This window comes from Theropithecus gelada, chromosome 7b (genome assembly GCF_003255815.1).
Source record: "Theropithecus gelada isolate Dixy chromosome 7b, Tgel_1.0, whole genome shotgun sequence".
Taxonomy (NCBI): Eukaryota; Metazoa; Chordata; class Mammalia; order Primates; family Cercopithecidae; genus Theropithecus; species Theropithecus gelada.
In genome coordinates, this window is record NC_037675.1 from 103,888,060 (window position 1) to 103,907,450 (window position 19,391).

Below are 19,391 nucleotides of genomic sequence, written 5' to 3' on the forward strand. Positions count from 1 at the left end.
TCTTCGGTGCTGGCCCGGGTGTCGGCCCCGTTGCCCAGGGAACGGGCTCCCGGCAGCCCCCGCGGCCCGGAGTCCATCCCCGCCTCCTCCGGCCCGGTGGGGCCGACGAGTCCGGAGGGGCTGCCGCGGGAGGTGAGTCCCGCGACGCCGCAGGCGGCCCCGACGCCCCCGACGCCTGGCCCCTCGCCCCCTCCTCGGCCTCCCCCAGGCCACTCTTCCCTTGCCTCAGCCCCGCAGGGTCTCCATGCCCGTCCTCCCTGCCTCCCTCGCCCGCGGTCTCGCCCGCGCGGAGTGGCGGACACTAAATGCCACAACACACGGAGCGCCTGGCTTGCCGCCCGCGGAAGCCGGCGGTCCGCAGCGGGGAGCAGGGGCCGCCCGCCCCTCCTCAGGCCTCCGCCGCGCGCCCCGTGCCCTCGGTCCCACCCTGCACCCCGGCTGCCGGTCTGGCCGCGGGCTGTGCTCTTTCGCCTTAGGATTGACGTCGCGTTCTGTCCCCCACTCGCAGCCCGCATCCCTTACATCCGCCCACCGGCGCCTGGCCCCAGGCCTTGACACTCACCCAGTTGGTGTTCAGTGTTCGATGAATGGATAAGCGAATGACTCCTTTCCCAACCCTATTTGAAGGCCTGGGAGGCAGAATAGGTAGTAAGGGTTAAAGAATGGGGTGTCCTGGAGTCAGATCCGGGCAGGTCACAGCGGCATCTTCCTCGCTCTGTGCTGGGGCAAGTGCCCTACCTCACGCCGCTCCGGTTTCATCACCAGTGGAATGGAGATGAGAATAGTTTCTACCTCTGGCTTGGTGAGAGGATTAAATGGGTCAGTGCATGTAAAGTTAAGCATGGTGCCTGCCGCTGTACATTTCAGTAAAGGGGAGCCTCTGCTGTCAATTTGTGCTAGCCTGCCTTCTCGCCCTCTAGTCCGTTCTGATATGTCTCTGACTTCTCATGACTTTAGTTACTCCTTCTCTACTTCCATTTCTCTTCCCTGCCCTTTTTTCTTCCTCTCTTTCTTATTGGGATTCAGGAATTTTATTCTGTTCTGTGACTTATGTTCCATTTGTTGGCAGAATGTGGGATACCAAACTGGGTACATTCTTTTCTCATCTACTGGAGTGATCAGTTGCACTTGTTGACTGCCTCCTTGCAGCCAAGGTCTTGTAAACAGAGAGTTCTGGGAAATCCGCAAACCCAAATCGCGGGCATAGGTAGAATCTGGGAATGAAGCCGCTGTAGCTCCTTGTGATCACCAGTGATTCCTGGTCTTTTAAGCTGCAGGACTTTGTGTTTTCTCACACCCAGCTATAATGTACCTTGATAAACCTCTGACTTTGTTTTTGTTGTTGTTGTTAACCTGAATTACGTCCCATGTTGATTGTTATTTGGCCATCGTATGCCAGTCACTGTGCCAGGCTGGCTCTAGGGATGCTGTGGTGAACCAGACAGACCCCGTCACTGCCTCAGGGAGATCATGGTCTGGCCTTTGAACTTTAAAAGAGAGAACTAAGTGCAGGTGTAGGGGACACACAAATTGAATTTTCAGGACTGCTTTGGAAAACCAGTGGTGGGGAAGATGGAATGAGGATAACCTTCTTCTGAAGGAGTGACTAGAAAGTAGTTTTTGTTAGGTAGGCATCAGCTATATTATACCCACATGTCTTTTTCAATGGAAGACTGGCATCTACTGGATTTTTTTTCCAATTTTTTCTTAAAGAAGTTACACTTAAGTTTGGGGAGAATCTCTTTTCATACTAGCCTCTCTATGAGTTGAACAAAATGGCTACTGGAACTTAGTAGGAAGAAAAGGAGGGAAACAAGCATCAGGCAGAGGCAGTTGATTGAACTTGGGAAGATGAGGAATAGATCAGGAAAGGGTTATAATAAAAAGCTTTGGTGTCAAGCATGAAGAGATTTCTAGATTCAGTAATGCACAGAGAGCTCAGTAAAGTTAGAAGGGAGTAGTTGATGGCTTTGTGAATTGCTAAGGTAGAAGGGAGCTGTTACTCAAGATGTGTATTCAGTTTAAAATGAATGTATTCTTTGGACCTGGACATAAGAGTTCCACCGAATTTTTGCCACTATTTTATATTTAGGGCTATCATACTTGGGTGAATCTAGCACAGTGCTTTGAGAGAGAGATTCATTCAACAAACATGTACTGAGCATTGATTGTACCATACTCTTTATTGGTCTTTTTAAGCACCACAAAGTATATAGACTAGAAGAACATAGACAAAGATGACAAAGAGTCCATTGAAGGGGAGAGAAAACAGATAATGATGGTGCTGTGTAATAACTGCCGTCATGGAGTTCTATGAAAGTAGAGAAAGACCAACCAAATATCTGAGGGAATCTATGAAGGCTTCCTGGTGGAGGAGGACTAGTTCTTACAGGGTACATATGAGGGAAAAGGGAAGAGGGGAAAGGGACTTCGTTCTACAGAGACATATAGGTTGTGGTGTGTGCAGGGACTGTGATGGAAAGCTGATGGATGGACAAACAAAATGTGCCCTGTCCATACAATGGAAGCCTGTTCAGCAATGAAAGGGAACGAAGTACCGATTTGTGCTACAACATGGAGGAACCTTGAGAACATTATGCTAAGTTAAAGCAACCAGACACAAAACACCACATAGTATATGATTCCATTTAAATGAAATGTCCAGAATAGGCAAGCTGTAGACAGAGAGGAGATCAGTGGTTGCCCAGGGCTGGGAGAAGAAGCAAGTAGAGGGGTGATTGCTAAGTTAGGAAGTGCCCAGTGTGTGGATGAAGAGTGGCCTGAGATGAAGTTAGATATAGACTGTTTTGTCGTAATGTCTACTTTCCGTGCTTGTGTTAGGCTTTAGCTTGTGACCATTGGTTAGCTGATGGGGATGGGAGCAAGGAAGTGACAAAATTTTGTCTAGAAGATAAATGATTATCTCAGTCTCATTACATTCCTCCTTAAGAATTTAATACTTAAATAATTAATAGATGTCGTAGCCAGATTTCAAATGTAGATTCTACAATAGGGATACGAATTGTTGCTTCCTAGGGATTTTGGAGAGAATCCTTAAACCATTAGTGTAGTCAGAGCACTCTGATAACATGGTTTTTGTACTGCTAAGTGGATGACTTAGACTCTGTATTAGTCCTAGCTCCAGTTTTGAGAAATTGGCCATCAGGGTGGCAGTTGGGTGTTAGCAGTCAGCAGTGAAGCCTAGCTGCACCTTCCAGGGTTATGAGAGTGATGGGGCTGGTGGGGAAAGGAAGCATAGTAACTTGAAGAATGCCGTAGAGTGGTGTTTTGTATTTTTTTAACTGAAATATTCATGACTGAGGTAGCATTATTCATTATATTTTTATTTATTTATTTTTGAGATGGAATAGCACTCTGTTGCCCAGGCTGGAGTGTAGTGGCACGATCTTGGTTCACTGCAGCCTCCACCTCCCAGGTTCAAGTGATTCTCCTGCCTTAGCCTCCCAAGTAGCTGGGATTATAGGTGTGTACCACCACACTCGGCTAATTTTTGTATTTTTTAGTAGAGATGGGTTTCGCCATGTTGGCCAGACTGGTCTTGAACTCCTGGCCTCAAGCGATCCTCCCACCTCGGCCTCCCAAAGTGCTGGGATTACAGGCGTGAGCCACTGTGCCAAGCCCAGTTTTAAAGATTGGATTGAGACTATTGTTTTGCAGTAAGACCTGAAGTTAACAAATCTTTACCGAGCATCTACTCTGTGCCAAAGATATTATTAGATACTAGGAGTTACCTTGGTAAGCAAGAGAGAATTCATGTTGCTTACATTCTCATAGAAGAGGTGATCTTTAAATGGTTTAGCAAATAAAGCAATTAGAGGTTGTAATGAGAATTATGAAGCATGTGTGATAGAGGAAAGAAGGGACAGTGGGTACTCTTAAGTGATCTGGTCAGAGAAGGCCTTTTTGTGGTGGTGATATTTAAGCTAGACCCCATGGTTGAGAAGAAGCCAGATAAATGAAGTGAGAAGATCATTCATTCTGCATGGAGGAAATAATTATGAAACCTGAGCAGGACAGAGTGGGTCAGTGGAGCTAGAACTTGGAGGACAAGTGGAGATGGGTAGAGAGGTGACGGGGAGCTGCAAAGGGCTTAGACTACATGGGGCATTTGGTTTTTATTCTTGGAGCACTGGGGAACAAGTGAGGAGTTTTGAGTAGAATGGGCAGTATGGTCTGATTTCTCTTTGAAGGAACCGATTTTTTCCTTTGTTTTTTGGGGAGTAACAGCCTTATTGAGATATGATTTACATGCCACACAGTTCACACATTTGTATACAATTCCATGGTTTTTACTGTATTCACAGCTATGCAGCCATCGCTATGTCAATTTTAGAACTTTCTCATCACCCTAAAAGGAAACTCTGTACCCCTCAGCAGTACACCCTAACCCCTTCTTCTCCCAGCCCTGGGCAACCACTGACTTACTCTCTATCTATAGCTTGCCTATTCTGGACGTTTCGTATACGTGGAATCATATACTATGTGGTGTTTTGTGTCTGGTTGCTTTCATTTAGCATAATGTTCTCAGGATTCCTCCATGTTGTAGCATGAATCAGTACTTCACTCCTTTTTATTGCTGAACAGGCTTCCATTGTGTGGATAGACCACATTTTGTTTGTCTATTCATCAGCTGATGGACAGTTAGGTTGTTTTGACATTTTGGCTATTATGAGTGGTGATATTATGAACATTTATCTACAAATTCTTTGTAGACGTGTTATCATTTCTATTGAGCATAAACCTAGGAATATAATTTCTGGGTCGTATGGTAACTCTGTGTTTAACCTTTTGAAGAACCACTGACTGGTGGCTGCACCATTTTATTTTTCACCAGCAATGTATACAGTTTTCTCCACATCCTTGCTAACACATGTTCTGTGTTTTTTTAGTAGCCATCCTAGTGGATGTGAAGTGGTATCTCCTTGTGGTTTTGATTTACATTTCCCTAATGATTAATGATGCTGAGCATATTTTCGTGTACTTATTGGCCCTTTTTTTTTTTTTTTTTTTTTTTTTTGAAATAGAGTCTCACTCTGTCGCCCAGGCTGGAGTGCAGTGGTGTGATCTTGGCTCACTACGACCTCCACCTCCTGGATTCAAGTGATTCTCGTTTCTTCGGCCTCCTGAGTAGCTGGGATTACAGACATGCGCCACTATGCCAGCCTAATTTTTGTGTTTTTAGTAGAGACGGGGTTTCGCCATATTGGCCATGCTGGTCTCGAACTCTCAACCTCAGGTGATCCACCTGCCTTGGCCTCCCAAAGTGCTGGGATTATAGATGTGAGCCACTGCGCCCAGCCTTACTGGGCATTTGTGTGTCTTCTTCGGAGAAATGTTTCTTAGACCTTGCCCATTGTAAAATTGTCTTTTGTTGTTGTTTTGAGATGAAGTCTTGCTGTGTTGATCAGGCTGGTCTCAAATTCCTGGGTTCAAGCGATCTTCCCACCCAGCCTCCCAAGTAGCTGAGACTGTAGCCACATGACACTGCACCCAGCTTTTAAAATTGTATTTTATTATTGAGTTTTAAGAGCTCTTTATATATTCTGGGTAAAACCTCTTATCAGATATATAACCAGCAGATATTTTCTTCCATTTTGTGGGTTGTCTTTTTTTTTTTTTTTTAATTTCAGTCAGTGTTGTGGATTAGATGTATTTTTACTTTCTTGATGGTGCCCTTTGGAACACAAGCGCTTTTCATTTCAGTGAAGTCAAACAGCTAATTTTGACAGCTGAATGAGCCTGGCTTCTGGGGGCAGGCGTGGAAGACCATGGCAGCAGTGTAGGTGAGGGATATGATAGCTTCTACTGTGGCATGGCCACAGAGTTGGTGAGGAGGCGCCAGGCTTGAGGGAGGCTTGGAGATAGGGCTGATGGACTGAGTTGAGAGATTGTTGTACGGGTGAGGGAAACAGAGGAATTGAGGGTGAATACTAGGATTTCAGCTTGAACAACACTTTTGATTCAAAATGTGGTTATGCTGTTACCTGCCGGACAATTGTGACAGTTTCTAGTACCCGCTGGAGCCTAGCAAGGGCAGCCGTGCACTCCCTCCCTGGGTTCTGAAGTTGCTTTTGGTAGGATTATCACTGAGTGTGCCAAGGAGATGGCCAGGGATTCTGACCTTTTGTAATACCCACTAAGACTTCCTAAGCCACCACAAATAAACGTATTATCGGAGTAGAATAGTGCACCTGCTCTGCAAATGCACTTTTGAGGTAAATCCCTTGACTCTATTCTAGCTAGACCACAGTCTCCAAGCCCTTGCTGTGTAGAGACTGCGAGCGGTCAGTGGATAGCATCAAATCAAGCGGATGGATTCTTGAAAGTTAAATGTCATAATTTTGACAGAGCTACTATAAGGAAAATTATTTTTATGTTAAAAAATTTTTATTGAGGCCGGGCGCGGTGGCTCACGCCTGTAATCCCAGCACTTTGGGAGGCCGAGGCGGGCGGATCACAAGGTCAGGAGATCGAGACCACAGTGAAACCCCGTCTCTACTAAAAATACAAAAAATTAGCCGGGCGCGGTGGTGGGCGCCTGTAGTCCCAGCTACTCAGGAGGCTGAGGCAGGAGAATGGCGTGAACCCAGGAGGCGGAGCTTGCAGTGAGCCGAGATCGCGCCACTGCACTCCAGCCTGGGCGACAGCGCGAGACTCCGTCTCAAAAAAAAAAAAAAAAAAAAAAAAAAAATTTTTTATTGATTGATTGATTTGAGGTAGAGTCTTGCTCTTTCGCCCAGGCTGGAGTGCAGTGGCTCGATCATGGCTCACGGCAGCCTCGAACTCCCGGGCTCAGTGGATCCTCCAGGTTCAGTCGATTCTCCGGACTCAAGCGATTCTCGTGCCTCAGCCTCCTGAGTAGATGGGACTACGGGCATGCACCACCACACCTGGCTAATTTTTTGTATTTTTTGTAGAGACAGAGTTTCGTCATGTTGCCCAGGCTGGTGTCAAACCTCTGGGCTCGGCCCAGCACGGTGGCTCACGCCTGTAATCCCAGCACTTTGGGAGGCCAAGGTGGGCAGATCACAAGGTCAGGAGATCGAGACCATCCTGGCTAACACAGTGAAACCCCATCTCTACTAAAAAAAAAAAAAAAAATACAAAAATTAGCCGGGCGTGGGGGTGGGCGCCTGTAGTCCCAGCTGCTCGAGGGGCTGAGGCAGGAGAATGGCTTGCACCCTGGAGGCGGAGCTTGCAGTGAGCTGAGATCGCACCACTGCGCTCCAGCCTGGGTGACAGAGCGAGACTCCATCTCAAAAATAAATAAATAAACAAACCAACCAACCCCTGGGCTCAAGTGATCTGCCCACCTTTTTTTTTGAGATGGAGTTTCGTTCTTGTTGTTGAGACTGGAGTGCAGTGGTGCAATCTCGGTTCACTGGAACCTCTGCCTTCTGGGTTCAAGCGATTCTCCTGCCTCAGCCTCCTGAGAAGCTGGGATTACAGGCACCTGCCACCACACCCAACTAATTTTTGTGTTTTATTAGAGACGGGGTTTCACCAAATTGGTCATGCTGGTCTCAAACTCCTGACTTCAGATGATCCACCTACCTTGGCCTCCCAAAGTGCTGGGATTACAGGCATGAACCACCACACCCTGCCGGTAATGAGATTTTTAAAGGAGGAAATAACATTAGGCAATACTTATTGGTGAAGAGCTCAGCACTTCCGCTTGCTTGCTAGGAGATCTCATCAGCTAAAGCAGATACGAAAGTGCCTTCTAGAGATAGGGAGTAGAAGATGTGAAGGCCAGGACGTGAGAGGTCAGGCCTGTTGTAATTAGAAGCAGTTCAGTGTGGCTGGAGGACAGGTGAGAGATCCTGGGGTGGCAGAGGCCAGATCACCAAGGTTCTTGTAAGCCAGTGACACTTGGGCTTTAGCAGGAGGAGGATGGGGACCACTGCAGAATGTTAAATAAGGGAGTGATGACATCAGCTTTGCACATCAGGAAAATCCCTCTGTTTGCCACGTGGATGGGGGAAGGGAGAGGCGGGCAGACGAGCTAGGCACCAGAGAGAGCTGTAGGTGAAAGGCAGTGGTGGCCCGAGTTAGGGGTGACACACTGGAGTGTGTGGGAGATGTACCGAATGGAGAATTGGGGGCATGGAGAGGAGAGGAGGAGGGATTAGGGATGATGCCCCTTTTCTGGCATGGACAGCATGGCCCAAGCAGCTGGTAGAAGATACAAGATAGTTAAGTGTTTTTGACATTGTTCATTTACTCTGTTTATAGCTAGGATGTATGTTTTACTAATCCCATTTCAGATGGTAAATGGAGATCTAGAGAGGTTAAGCAATTTTTCCAGGGTGCCTCAGGTAATTTTAGGAGTACTGGGATTTGAACTCAGGTCTTTTTCACTTCAGTATCATTAGCCACTCATTGTACAGTTCTTCCCCAGTGGAAAGAGGGTCAGTTCTGTGGCTGTGGGTCTGAGACCTGGGGGTTGGGCGGGGTGGAACATGGACTTGGATGAAAATTGGATAAGGAGGAGGAGCAGAAAGTCTTAGCAGAAATGTTTGTTGAGTCTGCATTGTTTTTCCCAAACCTAGCACAGGACGGTGAGACAGTGGCTCTTCCTCAGCCCATCCTAGACACTCTTTCTGCCAGGAGGACAGTTTTGCTGGGAACTAGCCTCAGCCTGCTCCTCCTATCTGAATGGTGGGTGAAGGACAGGCAAGCCTGGTGCTAAGCCCATCCAGAGGCCCCCAGATAGGGAAATAGCTTGGATTCTCTTGTGCCTGCTGGGGTCTTCCTGGGCAACTGGCCCCCAGACGTGGCTGTCCTGACTCATCTGGGTGCTGTGGCTTACAGGCCTCTAGATGTCCTTTGGAAAAGCATACGTGAGGCATAAATTGATATGAACATTCTTCAAGGCAGTTTGGCAATACATTTTTTTTTTAATTCAACATTTTCACCTCCTGAAGTGTACTCCAAGAATATGCTTGGATATGTGTCTGTTGTTTATGATGGTGAAATTAAAATCTTTTGGTTGAGAAAATTTTGGTTTATCCATACAGTGTATCCTCTGCAGTTTTTCTGTGTAGTATAGTCACTAAAAATCACATTCTAGGGGAATGTTTAATGACATGGAAGATACTTAGGATTTATTAAGTGAAAAAGTCTGCGAGTGTTCATATATGTTTATATATATGTGTATGTGTAGCTATCTATGTATATGGCATATCTCAGTATGATGAGATTGTGACTTTTCTTTACTTCTTTGTCCTTTTATTTTGAGACAGGGTCTCACTCTGTCATCTAGGCTGAAGTACAGTGGTATAATCAGTTCACTGCAGCCTTGATCTCCTGGGCTCAAGCGATTCTCTGTGTACCACCATACCTGGCTAATTTTTGTATTTTTTGTAGAGTCAGGGTCTTGCTATGTTTCCCAGGCTGGTCTCAAATTTCTGGCTTCAAGTGATCTACCCGTCTTGGCCTCCCAAAGTGCTGGCATTATTACAGGTGTGACCCACCGCACCCAGCCTTCTCTCCTCTCCTCTCTTCTCCTCTCTTCTTCTTTTCTTTTTTTTTTGAGATGGAGTTTCACTCTTGTTGCCCAGGCTGGAGTGCAGTGGCACGATCTCGGCTCACCGCAAACTCTGTCTTCTGGGTTCAAGTGATTCTCCTGCCTCAGCCTCCTGAGTAGCTGGGATTACAGGCATGCGCCACCGCGCCCGGCTAATTTTGTATTTTTAGTAGAGACGGGGTTTCTCCTTGTTGGTCAGGCTGGTCTTGAACTCTCAACCTCAGGTGATCCGCCCCCCTCGGCCTCCCAAAGTGCTGGGGTTCACAGGTGTGAGCCACCGTGCCTGGCCTTCTTTGTGCTTTTCTGTATTAACAAATTTTTGAGACCGGGCATGGTGGTTCACACCTGTAATCCCAGCACTTTGGGAGGCCAAGGTGGGTGGATCACCTGAGGTCGGGAGTTCAAGACCAGTATGATCAACATGGTGAAACCCTATCTCTACTAAAAATACAAAAATTAGCCAGGCGTAGTGGCGGGCACCTATAATCCCAGCTACTTGGGAGGCTGAGGCACAAGAATCGCTTGAACCTGGGAGGCGGAGGTTGCAGTGAGCCAAGATCATGCCACTGCACTCCAGCCTGGGCGACAGAGTGAGTCTCAGGAAAAAAAAAGCAAATTTTTGATAGTGAGCATTTATAACTGTTACAAAAGTTAAATAAATTATGGCACATCAATGTGTGTATGAGTGTGTATGTATGCACTCTTTAAGGAAACAAAGCCTTTACTATTTCTGTGCCTTGGAAAGAAGAATGAGAAATTTCCACACCCATGCAGTGGAGGAACATTCATGTCTAATGTTTGGGGATTGCAGGAAAAAAAAAATGGAAGTAACTATGATGCCTACTTCTTGGTCTTTTTTTTTTTTTTTTCCTCTCTTTTTGGTGAGGATTTAATGGGTTCATGTGCTAAGAACAGTTTGTATTAAGTGCAGACAGTTTTCAACTTACAAGGTTTCAACTTACTATTTTTTGACTTTAAGATTGAACGAAAACGATACCATTCAGTAGAAACTGTATTTCAAGTAACCATACAACCACATATAACCATTCTGTTTTTCACTTTCAATATGGTATTAAATAAATTACATGAGATATTCAACACTTTATGATAAAATAGGCTTTGGTTATGTGATTTTGCCCAGCTCTAGGCTACCGTAAGTATTCTAATCACATCTAAGTTAGGCTAGACTAAGCTAAGATGTTTGGCAGGTTAGGTGCATTAAATGTATTTTTACTTATATTTTCAGCTTAGGATGGTTTTATTGGGACATAACCCCATTGTAAGTTGAGAAGCATCTGTAAAAACATTAGCTATTCCCATTATTATTACTGCAAAAGAGGGTAGATTGGGTTCATAAGTATCACAGAGGAATGCAATTATTATTATTATTATTATTATTATTTATTTACCTTTAAGAAAGTTCTCATACATGGATATATTCTGTCTTCCTACTTCACTGTATTGGCTATTATGACTATCAGATGAAATATAGGAATCTAAGGCCGGGCGCAGTGGCTCACGCCTGTAATCCCAGCACTTTGGGAGGCTCCAGTGGGCAGATCATGGCGTCAGGAGTTTGAGACCAGCCTGGCCAATGTGGTGAAACCCCCGTCTCTACTAAAAAATACAAAAATTAGCCAGGCGTGGTGGCACACGCCTGTAGTCCCAGCTACTTGGGAGACTGAGGCAGAAGAATTGCTTGAACCCAGGAGGCGGATGTTGCAGTGAGCCAAGATGATGCCACTGCACTCCAGCCTGGGAGACAGAGCAAGACTCCGTCTCAAAAAAAAAAAAAGAAAGAAAGAAATAGAATCTGAAAATGCTTGGAAAACTGGATATGCTGTACAGGTTTAGGGAATTATTATCCCAGCATTGAATCAGGGTCACATTGAAGAAAAGATGATGTTTTGCTGCTCTTCCATTCCATGTTGTAGAATTTTATATTTAATATTTTTTCTTTTGCTCTACACTTTCAGAGAAACTTCTCTAGTAATGAACTAGAAATGACCCCAGAAAGCACAGCCTTTGTTCTTCCGTTCTTGTCATTCATTCCTTCCTTGCAAATTTTCCTTTTATTTATTTATTCATTTAAGAGACAGTGTCTCACTCTGTCTTTCAGGCTAGAGTGCAGTGACACAGTCATAGCTCACTGCAGCCTCAAATTCCTAGGCTCAAGTGATCTTCCTGGCTGAGTGCAGTGGCTCATACCTGTAATCCCAGCACTTGGGGAAGCCAAGGAGGAAGGATCACTTGAGCCCAGGAGTTGGAGACCAGCCTAGGCAACATAGTGAAACCCTCTTTTATAAAATGAAATATTTGTTTTAAAAACGTGATCTTCCCACTTCAGCCTCATGAGTAGTTAGGACTAAAGGCATGCAGCACCATGCCTGACTAATTTTTAAAAATATTTTTTGTTGAGGTGGGAGTCTTGCTATGTTGCCCAGGCTGCTTGTGAACTCCTGGTCTCAAGCAGTTCTCCCACCTTGGCCCCCTAAAGCACTAGGATTATAGGCATAAGCCACTGTTCCTGGGCCAAATTTTCCTATTTCATCATTAATTCATTTATTCAACAAATGCTTGCTGAATGCCTGTGATGTGCCTAGCCCTTTTCTCTGTGCGGGGGGAAGAAGGGCGAGTGAGGCAGATATGGGCTCTGCTATTATGGGCCTTACAGACTAGTGTGTGTGTGTCGGGGTGGCAGGCAGGCAGATACCCAGTCAGAGAAAAGAAAGGAGATGTGTGGATAGGCCGGGCACGGGACTATGGGCACCCTGTAGTCCAAGCACGTTGGGAGGCTGAGACGGGAGGATCCCTTGAGCCCAGGAGCTTGAGGCTGATTGATACCAGCCTGGGCAACATAGCAAGACCTCATCTCTACAAGAAAAGTTAAAAAATTAGCCAGGCGTGGTGGCATATTCCTGTAGTCCCCGCTACGTGGGAGGTGGAGGCAGGAGGTTCACTTGAGCCCAGGAGTTTGAGGCTTCAGGGAGCCATTATCTTGCTATTGCTCTCCAGCCTGGGTCACAGCGAGACTGTGTCTCAAAAAAAAAAAAAAAAAAAAGGAAGAAGAAGAAAGGGACTGTGTAGAGAAAGTAAAACAGGGGGAGATGACAGAGAGAGAACTCAGTGGAGGGAGGAGCAGTCAAGTATGGCTCATGAAAGAGGGCACAGTTGAGAAGGAGGAAAAACTCAGTAGAGACAGAATATTCCAAGTGGACGGAACAGCCAATGCAAGGGCCCCGGGGTGAGAACGAGCTGGATGAATTTGATCAGAAGAGGGATTGGAAGTTGGTCAGTCCACTCTGTAGAAATAGAAAACGCACAGTTCAAAGAGACCGTAAATCCATGATGCAAGAAGTTTCTATGAGAGAAGCTTGGGAGTCTCCTTAGAACCTGAAGAGCTAAAATATCCCTCCAGGTGTAATCAGGTACAGAGCATCTACCTGGGCTGTTACAACCTGCCTGTCAGAGCTATGGCTGTGCTGTTGGCAAGAGCCTAGGACTACAGGGAAAAGACCGAGAGTCGAGTCTCAGCTGTTTGATCTTGAGTGAGGCTCATGACCCTCTGGCCCTCAGTCCCTTCTAAAAGTTGGGGATGTTGCTACCTGCCTTATAAGGTAGGGTGAGGATTAAATGAGTGAGTGAGCACTTTGTGAAGATGGCGTGCATGGAAGGGTTGCATATCTTTAGTAAGGGAAGCTTTGAAGCCAAAGTGCCAAGTGGGTGGGTCTCCATGTGGAACAGAGTGAGATGCTGTGTGGCTGGACTCTGAGTGCTAGGGAGGCTGTGGGCATCCAGCCAGGCCAGGGCGCCTGTTCTTCACCACCTCATTAACACAGCCAGCATATCTGCGTCTGAGATTGGCCCACTGTTCTCCTACTAGAGTGTCTTTCCTGTTTCTCTTTTCCATATCCTGTCCAACCTGGTGGGCGCCATAGTTCAGGATGTGTTCGGTGAAGCCCTGTCTACATTCACTCTAATGCCCACTGATCTCTCTCTCTTCTCATGGAGACCCACAAATTATCACCTCATTACTTGTGGATTTGTGTCTTTTCACTGTTTCATCTGCCTCCCTGTCTAGATCATAAGCTACTCGAGAGTAAGAACTGTTTTGTTTTTTGTATTCTTGCCACTCCTCCGTGGCATTCACTACAACATAAATCATAGAGGTCAGAACATACTGAAGTGCATTTTGAGTTCAAATGCTCAAAAGTGATCTTCATGACACCTGTTTACTTTCTCTATTTACTTAAGCTCCAGCTATAATGTTTACCTGCCTAAAAGTTCCATGTTCCCATTATTAAACATACTTCTTTTTTGCCATGACTAGGTATTGAAAGGATTGTAATGCTTTGTTCTGTAGCCCCCAGGTTTCCCTAGATGACAAATAAACATTTCTTTTCCTGCGTGAAGATCGTCTGTGGAAACCTTGGCCATGGCATCGATATCAGAGCCTGTTACATTCAGAGAGTTCTGCCCGTTGTACTATCTCCTCAATGCCATTCCGACAAAGATCCAGAAGGGTTTCCGCTCTATCGTGGTCTATCTCACGGCCCTCGACACCAACGGGGACTACATCGCAGTGGGCAGCAGCATCGGCATGCTCTATCTGTACTGCCGGCACCTCAACCAGATGAGGAAGTACAACTTCGAGGTGAGCCTTGCTTTGCTTTTCACCCGAGGAGGCATGAGCTATAGCTGACGCTTAACATGCTTGTGTTCTAGGATGAGATAATTTACTTCTGATTTGCCAGAATATGGCCGTAATACCTCACTCAAACAATACTTTAAAACTATCTTTAGCTGAAGTGAAATATAACTAAAAACATTGGTGTTTTTAACTTTTTCCTGCCTCCAAAAATCTAACATCACTTTATTTGTTTATTTGAGACAGAGTCTCGCTCTGTTGTCCGGCCTGGAGTGCAGTGGGACAGTCACGGCTCATTGTAGCCTCAAACTCCTGGGCTCAGGTGATCCTTTTGCTTCAGCTTCCTGAGTAGCTAGGACCACAGGGATGACTGCCACAGCCAGCTAATTTTTGTTTTGTCTGTAGAGACACGGTTTCACTATGTTGCCCAGGCTGGTCTTGAACTCCTCGGCTCAAGCAGTCCTCCCACCTTGGCCTCCCAAAATGCTCGGATTACAGGTATGAGCCACCACACCTGGCCTAACATCACTTTAAAAGAGAACATCACCTAAGGTCAGGAGTTCAAGACCAGCCTTGACCAATATGGTGAAACCCCATCTCTACTAAAAATATAAAAATTAGCTGGGTGTGGTGGCATGCACCTGTAGTCCCAGCTACTCAGGAGGCTGAAACAGGAGAATTGCTTGAACCTGGGAGGTGGAGGTTGCAGTGAGCCAAGATCACACCACTGCACTCCAGCCTGGATGACACTGTGAGACTCCATCTTAAAAAAAAAAAGAGAACATTTTAGTATTTAAAACTTACTATAACACTTTGAAAGCAGACATTTTTTTTCCTGAGTGTTTACAGGAGCAGGCACATGCCTGTTTTTCAAAGTTTTGAATAATCTCTAGTTCTTCTCTTGAAATTATTATGAGAAAAGTATTTATATGAATATTGGCTCATTGCCAGAATATGCACCTCTTAGCGGAGGTCTCTTCTATAGCACTAGGATCCTGACCAATCTGTTTCTGCAGTGCTGTGGACTCAGGCATTTCTGTGTATTGTAGATATTGGTGGAGATGTTATTTGACCGTGTTGTGGCTGGCACCAACTATTGGTGAACTGTAATGTAATTCACCCGTTTAGTCAGTATCTGTAGTTTATTGAGTACATCACTTTTGTGAGAGACTCAAAGTTGACTGAGTTGTGGCTTCTACCACGTGGGACTCTATTCTGTCTGTGGTTAGGGGGCTTTTATGAACCAAGATACAGCTTTCGTGTCTAAGAGAAATGTTTACAGATACTTGTGTTTTAATCAATATTCAATATATTAAAGTTTTAAAACTTAATTAACTTAAGCTTCTGTGCTCATTTTAAAATAATAAAAATGGTTGGTACACGTACAGCCCTTTCTATGTGTCAGACATTATTCTTTAAAAATATCTTTTTTAAATTTTTTAAAAAATTATTTTTTCCTTCTTGCTATGTTTCTTGGACAGACATATATTAACTCATTTTATCCTCACAAAAACTCTCTGAGGCACATGTTATTATTATCTTCCTCATTTACTAAGGAGACAGCTGGTGGAGAGAGGGTAGGTGACTTGCCTGAGGTTGGCTGGTAGTAAATGGCAGCACCATCATGTGAACTTGGGCAGACTGTCTCTAGGGTCTGTATTAATTATGGGGGGTTTTTTTGGTGTTTTTTTTGTTGTTGTTGAGACAGTTTCACTCTTGTTGCCCAGGCTGGAGTGCAATGGCATGATCTCGGCTCACTGCAACTTCCACCTCCCAGGTTTGAGCAATTTTCCTGCCTCAGCCTCCAGAGCAGCTGAGATTACAGGCACCCGCTATCGCACCCAGCTAATTTTTGTATTTTTAGTAGAGACGGTGTTTCACCATGTTGGCCAGGCTGGTCTCGAACTCCTGACGTCAGGTGATCCATCTGCCTCAGCTTCCCAAAGTGCTGCGATTATAGGCGTGAGCCACTACGCCTGGCTGTGTATTAATATTTTTTGTATAAAAATTAGAACTACTGCTATTTCTTCTCTTTGAGTAATAGCTCACGGATTTGACTGATCAAATTCCCCAAACATTTAAAACCATTACATAATCTTTCAAACTGTAGTTATGAGTTTAATATGTCCGAAATCTCTCAAATGCTTCAAACACTTATAAGGAAGACTTGTGAATCCAGCGATGAATCCCAACAAGATAAATCAAAGAAATCCATGCCCAGAGGCATCATAGTCAAACTGCTAAATATAAAAATCTTAAAAATAGCCAGAGAAAAATGACTTATTACCCGTAGAGGAACAATGATTTAAATGACTGTGGATTTCTCATCAGAAGCTGTATTAGCCCGTTCTCACGCTGCTATGAAGAAATACCCAAGCCTCTATAATTTATAAAGGAAAGAGGTTTTATTGACTCACAGTTGCGCATGGCTGGGGAGGCCTCAGGAAACATACAGTCATGGTGGAAGGCACCTCTTCACAGGGCTCACTGTCATGAGAACAGGATGGGGGAAACCGTACCCATTATTCAATTATCTCTACGTGGTCCCTCCTACGACATGTGGGGGTTATGGGAACTACAGTTCAAGATGAAATTTGGGTGAGGACACAGCCAAACCGTATCAGAAACCATGGAAGCTGGAAGACAGTAGCATTTTTTTGGTTTTTTGTTTTTGTTTTGTTTTGAGATGGAGTCTCGCTCTGTTGCCCAGGCTAGAGTGCAGTGGTGCGATCTCGGCTCACTGCAACCTCCACCTCCCGAGTTCAAGCAATTCTCATGCCTCAGTCTCCCAAGTAGCTGGGAATACAAGCGCCTGCCACCACACCTGGCTAATTTTTTTGTATTTTTAGTGGAGAGGGGGTTTCACCGTGTTCGCCAGGATGGTCTCGATCTCCTAACCTCATGATCCACCTGCCTCAGCCTCCCAAAATGCTGGGATTACAGGCGTGAGCCACCGCATCTGGCTTTTTTTTGTTTGTTTGTTTTTGGAAGAGTTTTTGCTCTTGTTGCCTAGGCTGGAGCGCAGTGACACAATTTCGGCTCACTGCAACCTCCGCCTCCTGGGTTCAAACAATTCTCCTGCCTCACCCTCCGTAGTAGCTGGGATTACAGGCACGTGCCACCATGCTCAGCTAATTTTTCTAGTTTTAGTAGAGACGGGGTTTCACCATGTTGTTCAGGCTGGTCTCAAACTCCTGATGTCAGGTGATCCACTCCCCTCGGCCTCCCCAGATGCTGGGATTACAGCTATGAGCCATCGCGCCCAGCTGGTAGTAACACATTTTTAAAGTGCTGAGAGGCCAGGCATGGTGGCTCACACCTGTAATTCCAGAACTTTGGGAGGCTGAGGCAGGTGGATCACTTGAGGTCGGGAGTTCGAGACCAACCTGGCCAACATGGTGAGAGCCCCATCTCTACTAAAAATACAAAAATTAGCTGGGTGTGGTGGCTCATGCCTGTAATCCCAGCTACTCAGAAGGCTGAGGCATGAGAATCGCTTGAATCCGGGAGGCAGAGGCTGCAGTGAGCTAAGATCATGCCACTGCACTCTAGCCTGGGCGACAGAGTGAGACTCCATCTGAAAAATAAAATAAAGTTCTGAGAGAATTGTCAACCCAGAATTCTTTACTCAGTGAAAATACCTATCAAGAAAGAAGGTGAAGTGAAAGTATTATCAGATGAAGGAAAACTTAAGAGGGTTTGTTGCCAGCCGACCTGCTCTAAAGTCATTGCTAAATGAAGTTCTTTAGACAGAAGGGAACTCTGTACATCAAGAATGAAGAATAGTAAATACCTGGGGAATAAATGCAATAGATGATTTTTCCCGTTGAGTTCTTTAAAATATATTTGACAGTTGAAAACAAAAATTATAACTGATCAAGTTTTAACGGTTGTAGATGTAGTAATATCTAAGACAAGTACAACATAAGTAAGGGAAAGTAAGGTACCCTACACATTTGTACATTCTTCTTGAAGAGGTACAATGTTGATTCTAAGTAGATTTTGAAAAATTACGTATTTATGTATTGTAATCCCTAGAGCAACTACTCTACGATGAGGTAGATGTATCAAAATGAAATTCCAAAAAACGTTGAAACAACTCAGAGGAGAGCAGGAAAGGGGAAGCAGGAGGGTAAAACAGAAAGAACAGACAAAACAAATAAAATGATAACCTAAATCAAAATATACCAATAGTTACGTTAAATGCAAATGATCTAAATACGTCTATTAAAAGACAGAAATTGTCAGGATGGGTATAAAATGATGAACCAACTGTATGTTGTCTGTAAGAAATTCAATTCAGATATAATGATACAGGTAGGCTGAAAGTAAAAAGATGGAATAAGATACCTCATGTTAACACTAATCAATGGAAAATTGGAGTGGCAGCCTGGCACAGTGGCTCATGCCTGTAATACCAGCACTTTGGGAGGCTGAGGCAGGTGGATCATGTGACGTCAAGAGTTCGAGACCAGCCTGGCCAACATGGTGAAATGCCACCTCTACTCAAAATACAAAAATTAGCCAGGCATGGTGGCAGACTCATGTAATCCCAGCTACTCAGGAGGCTGAGGCGGAGAGTTGCTTGAACCTGGGAGGCAGAGGTTGCAGTGAGCCAAGATCGTGCCATTGCACTCCAGCCTGGGCAATAAGAGTGAAACTCCGTTTCAAAAAAAAAAGAAAGAAAGTTGAAGTGGCTGTATTAATATCAAGGTTTTCTTCTGTGCAAAGAAATAACCAGGGATAAAAAAGACATTACATAATAACAGGTTAGTTCACAAAGAAGACACAGCCATCCTACATGTATTATGTCCCTTAACAACAGAGCTTCACACAATACTTGAAGCAGAAATGGACTGATCTGCAATTACATGTGGAGACTTCAATATTCCTCTCTCAATAATAGAAGTAGTAGACAGAGAACCAACAGGATACAGAAGAACTGAGCAACACCATCAGCCAGCTTGGTCTAATTCACATTTATAGAACACTGCCCAACAGCAGCTGAATATACATTCTTTACAAGTACATGTGGAACATTCATCAATATGGACCATGTCCTGAGTTAGAAAACATACCTCAACACATTTAGACTAGACTAGGCTTTCCAGGCCCTTGTGTTTTACTTTGTTTTTTCATTTTTTATTAAAATATAATTTATGCAAAGTTTGCTTTTTTTTTTTTTTTTTTTTT

The 19,391-nt window shown here is 44.8% G+C and overlaps 1 protein-coding gene across 1 annotated transcript in view; it reads left to right on the forward strand.

The window, feature by feature from the left end:
• Positions 1–575: 575 nt before the first annotated feature.
• The window catches only part of TECPR2 (tectonin beta-propeller repeat containing 2), a 133,513-nt gene continuing 114,697 nt past the window's right edge, over positions 576–19,391 (forward strand). Inside the window, exons 1-2 of the mRNA XM_025391381.1 lie at positions 576–802; positions 13,914–14,204. Coding sequence (XP_025247166.1) covers positions 13,986–14,204 — 219 coding nt within the window. The 5' untranslated portion in view covers positions 576–802; positions 13,914–13,985. The remainder of the gene's footprint in view (positions 803–13,913; positions 14,205–19,391) is intronic.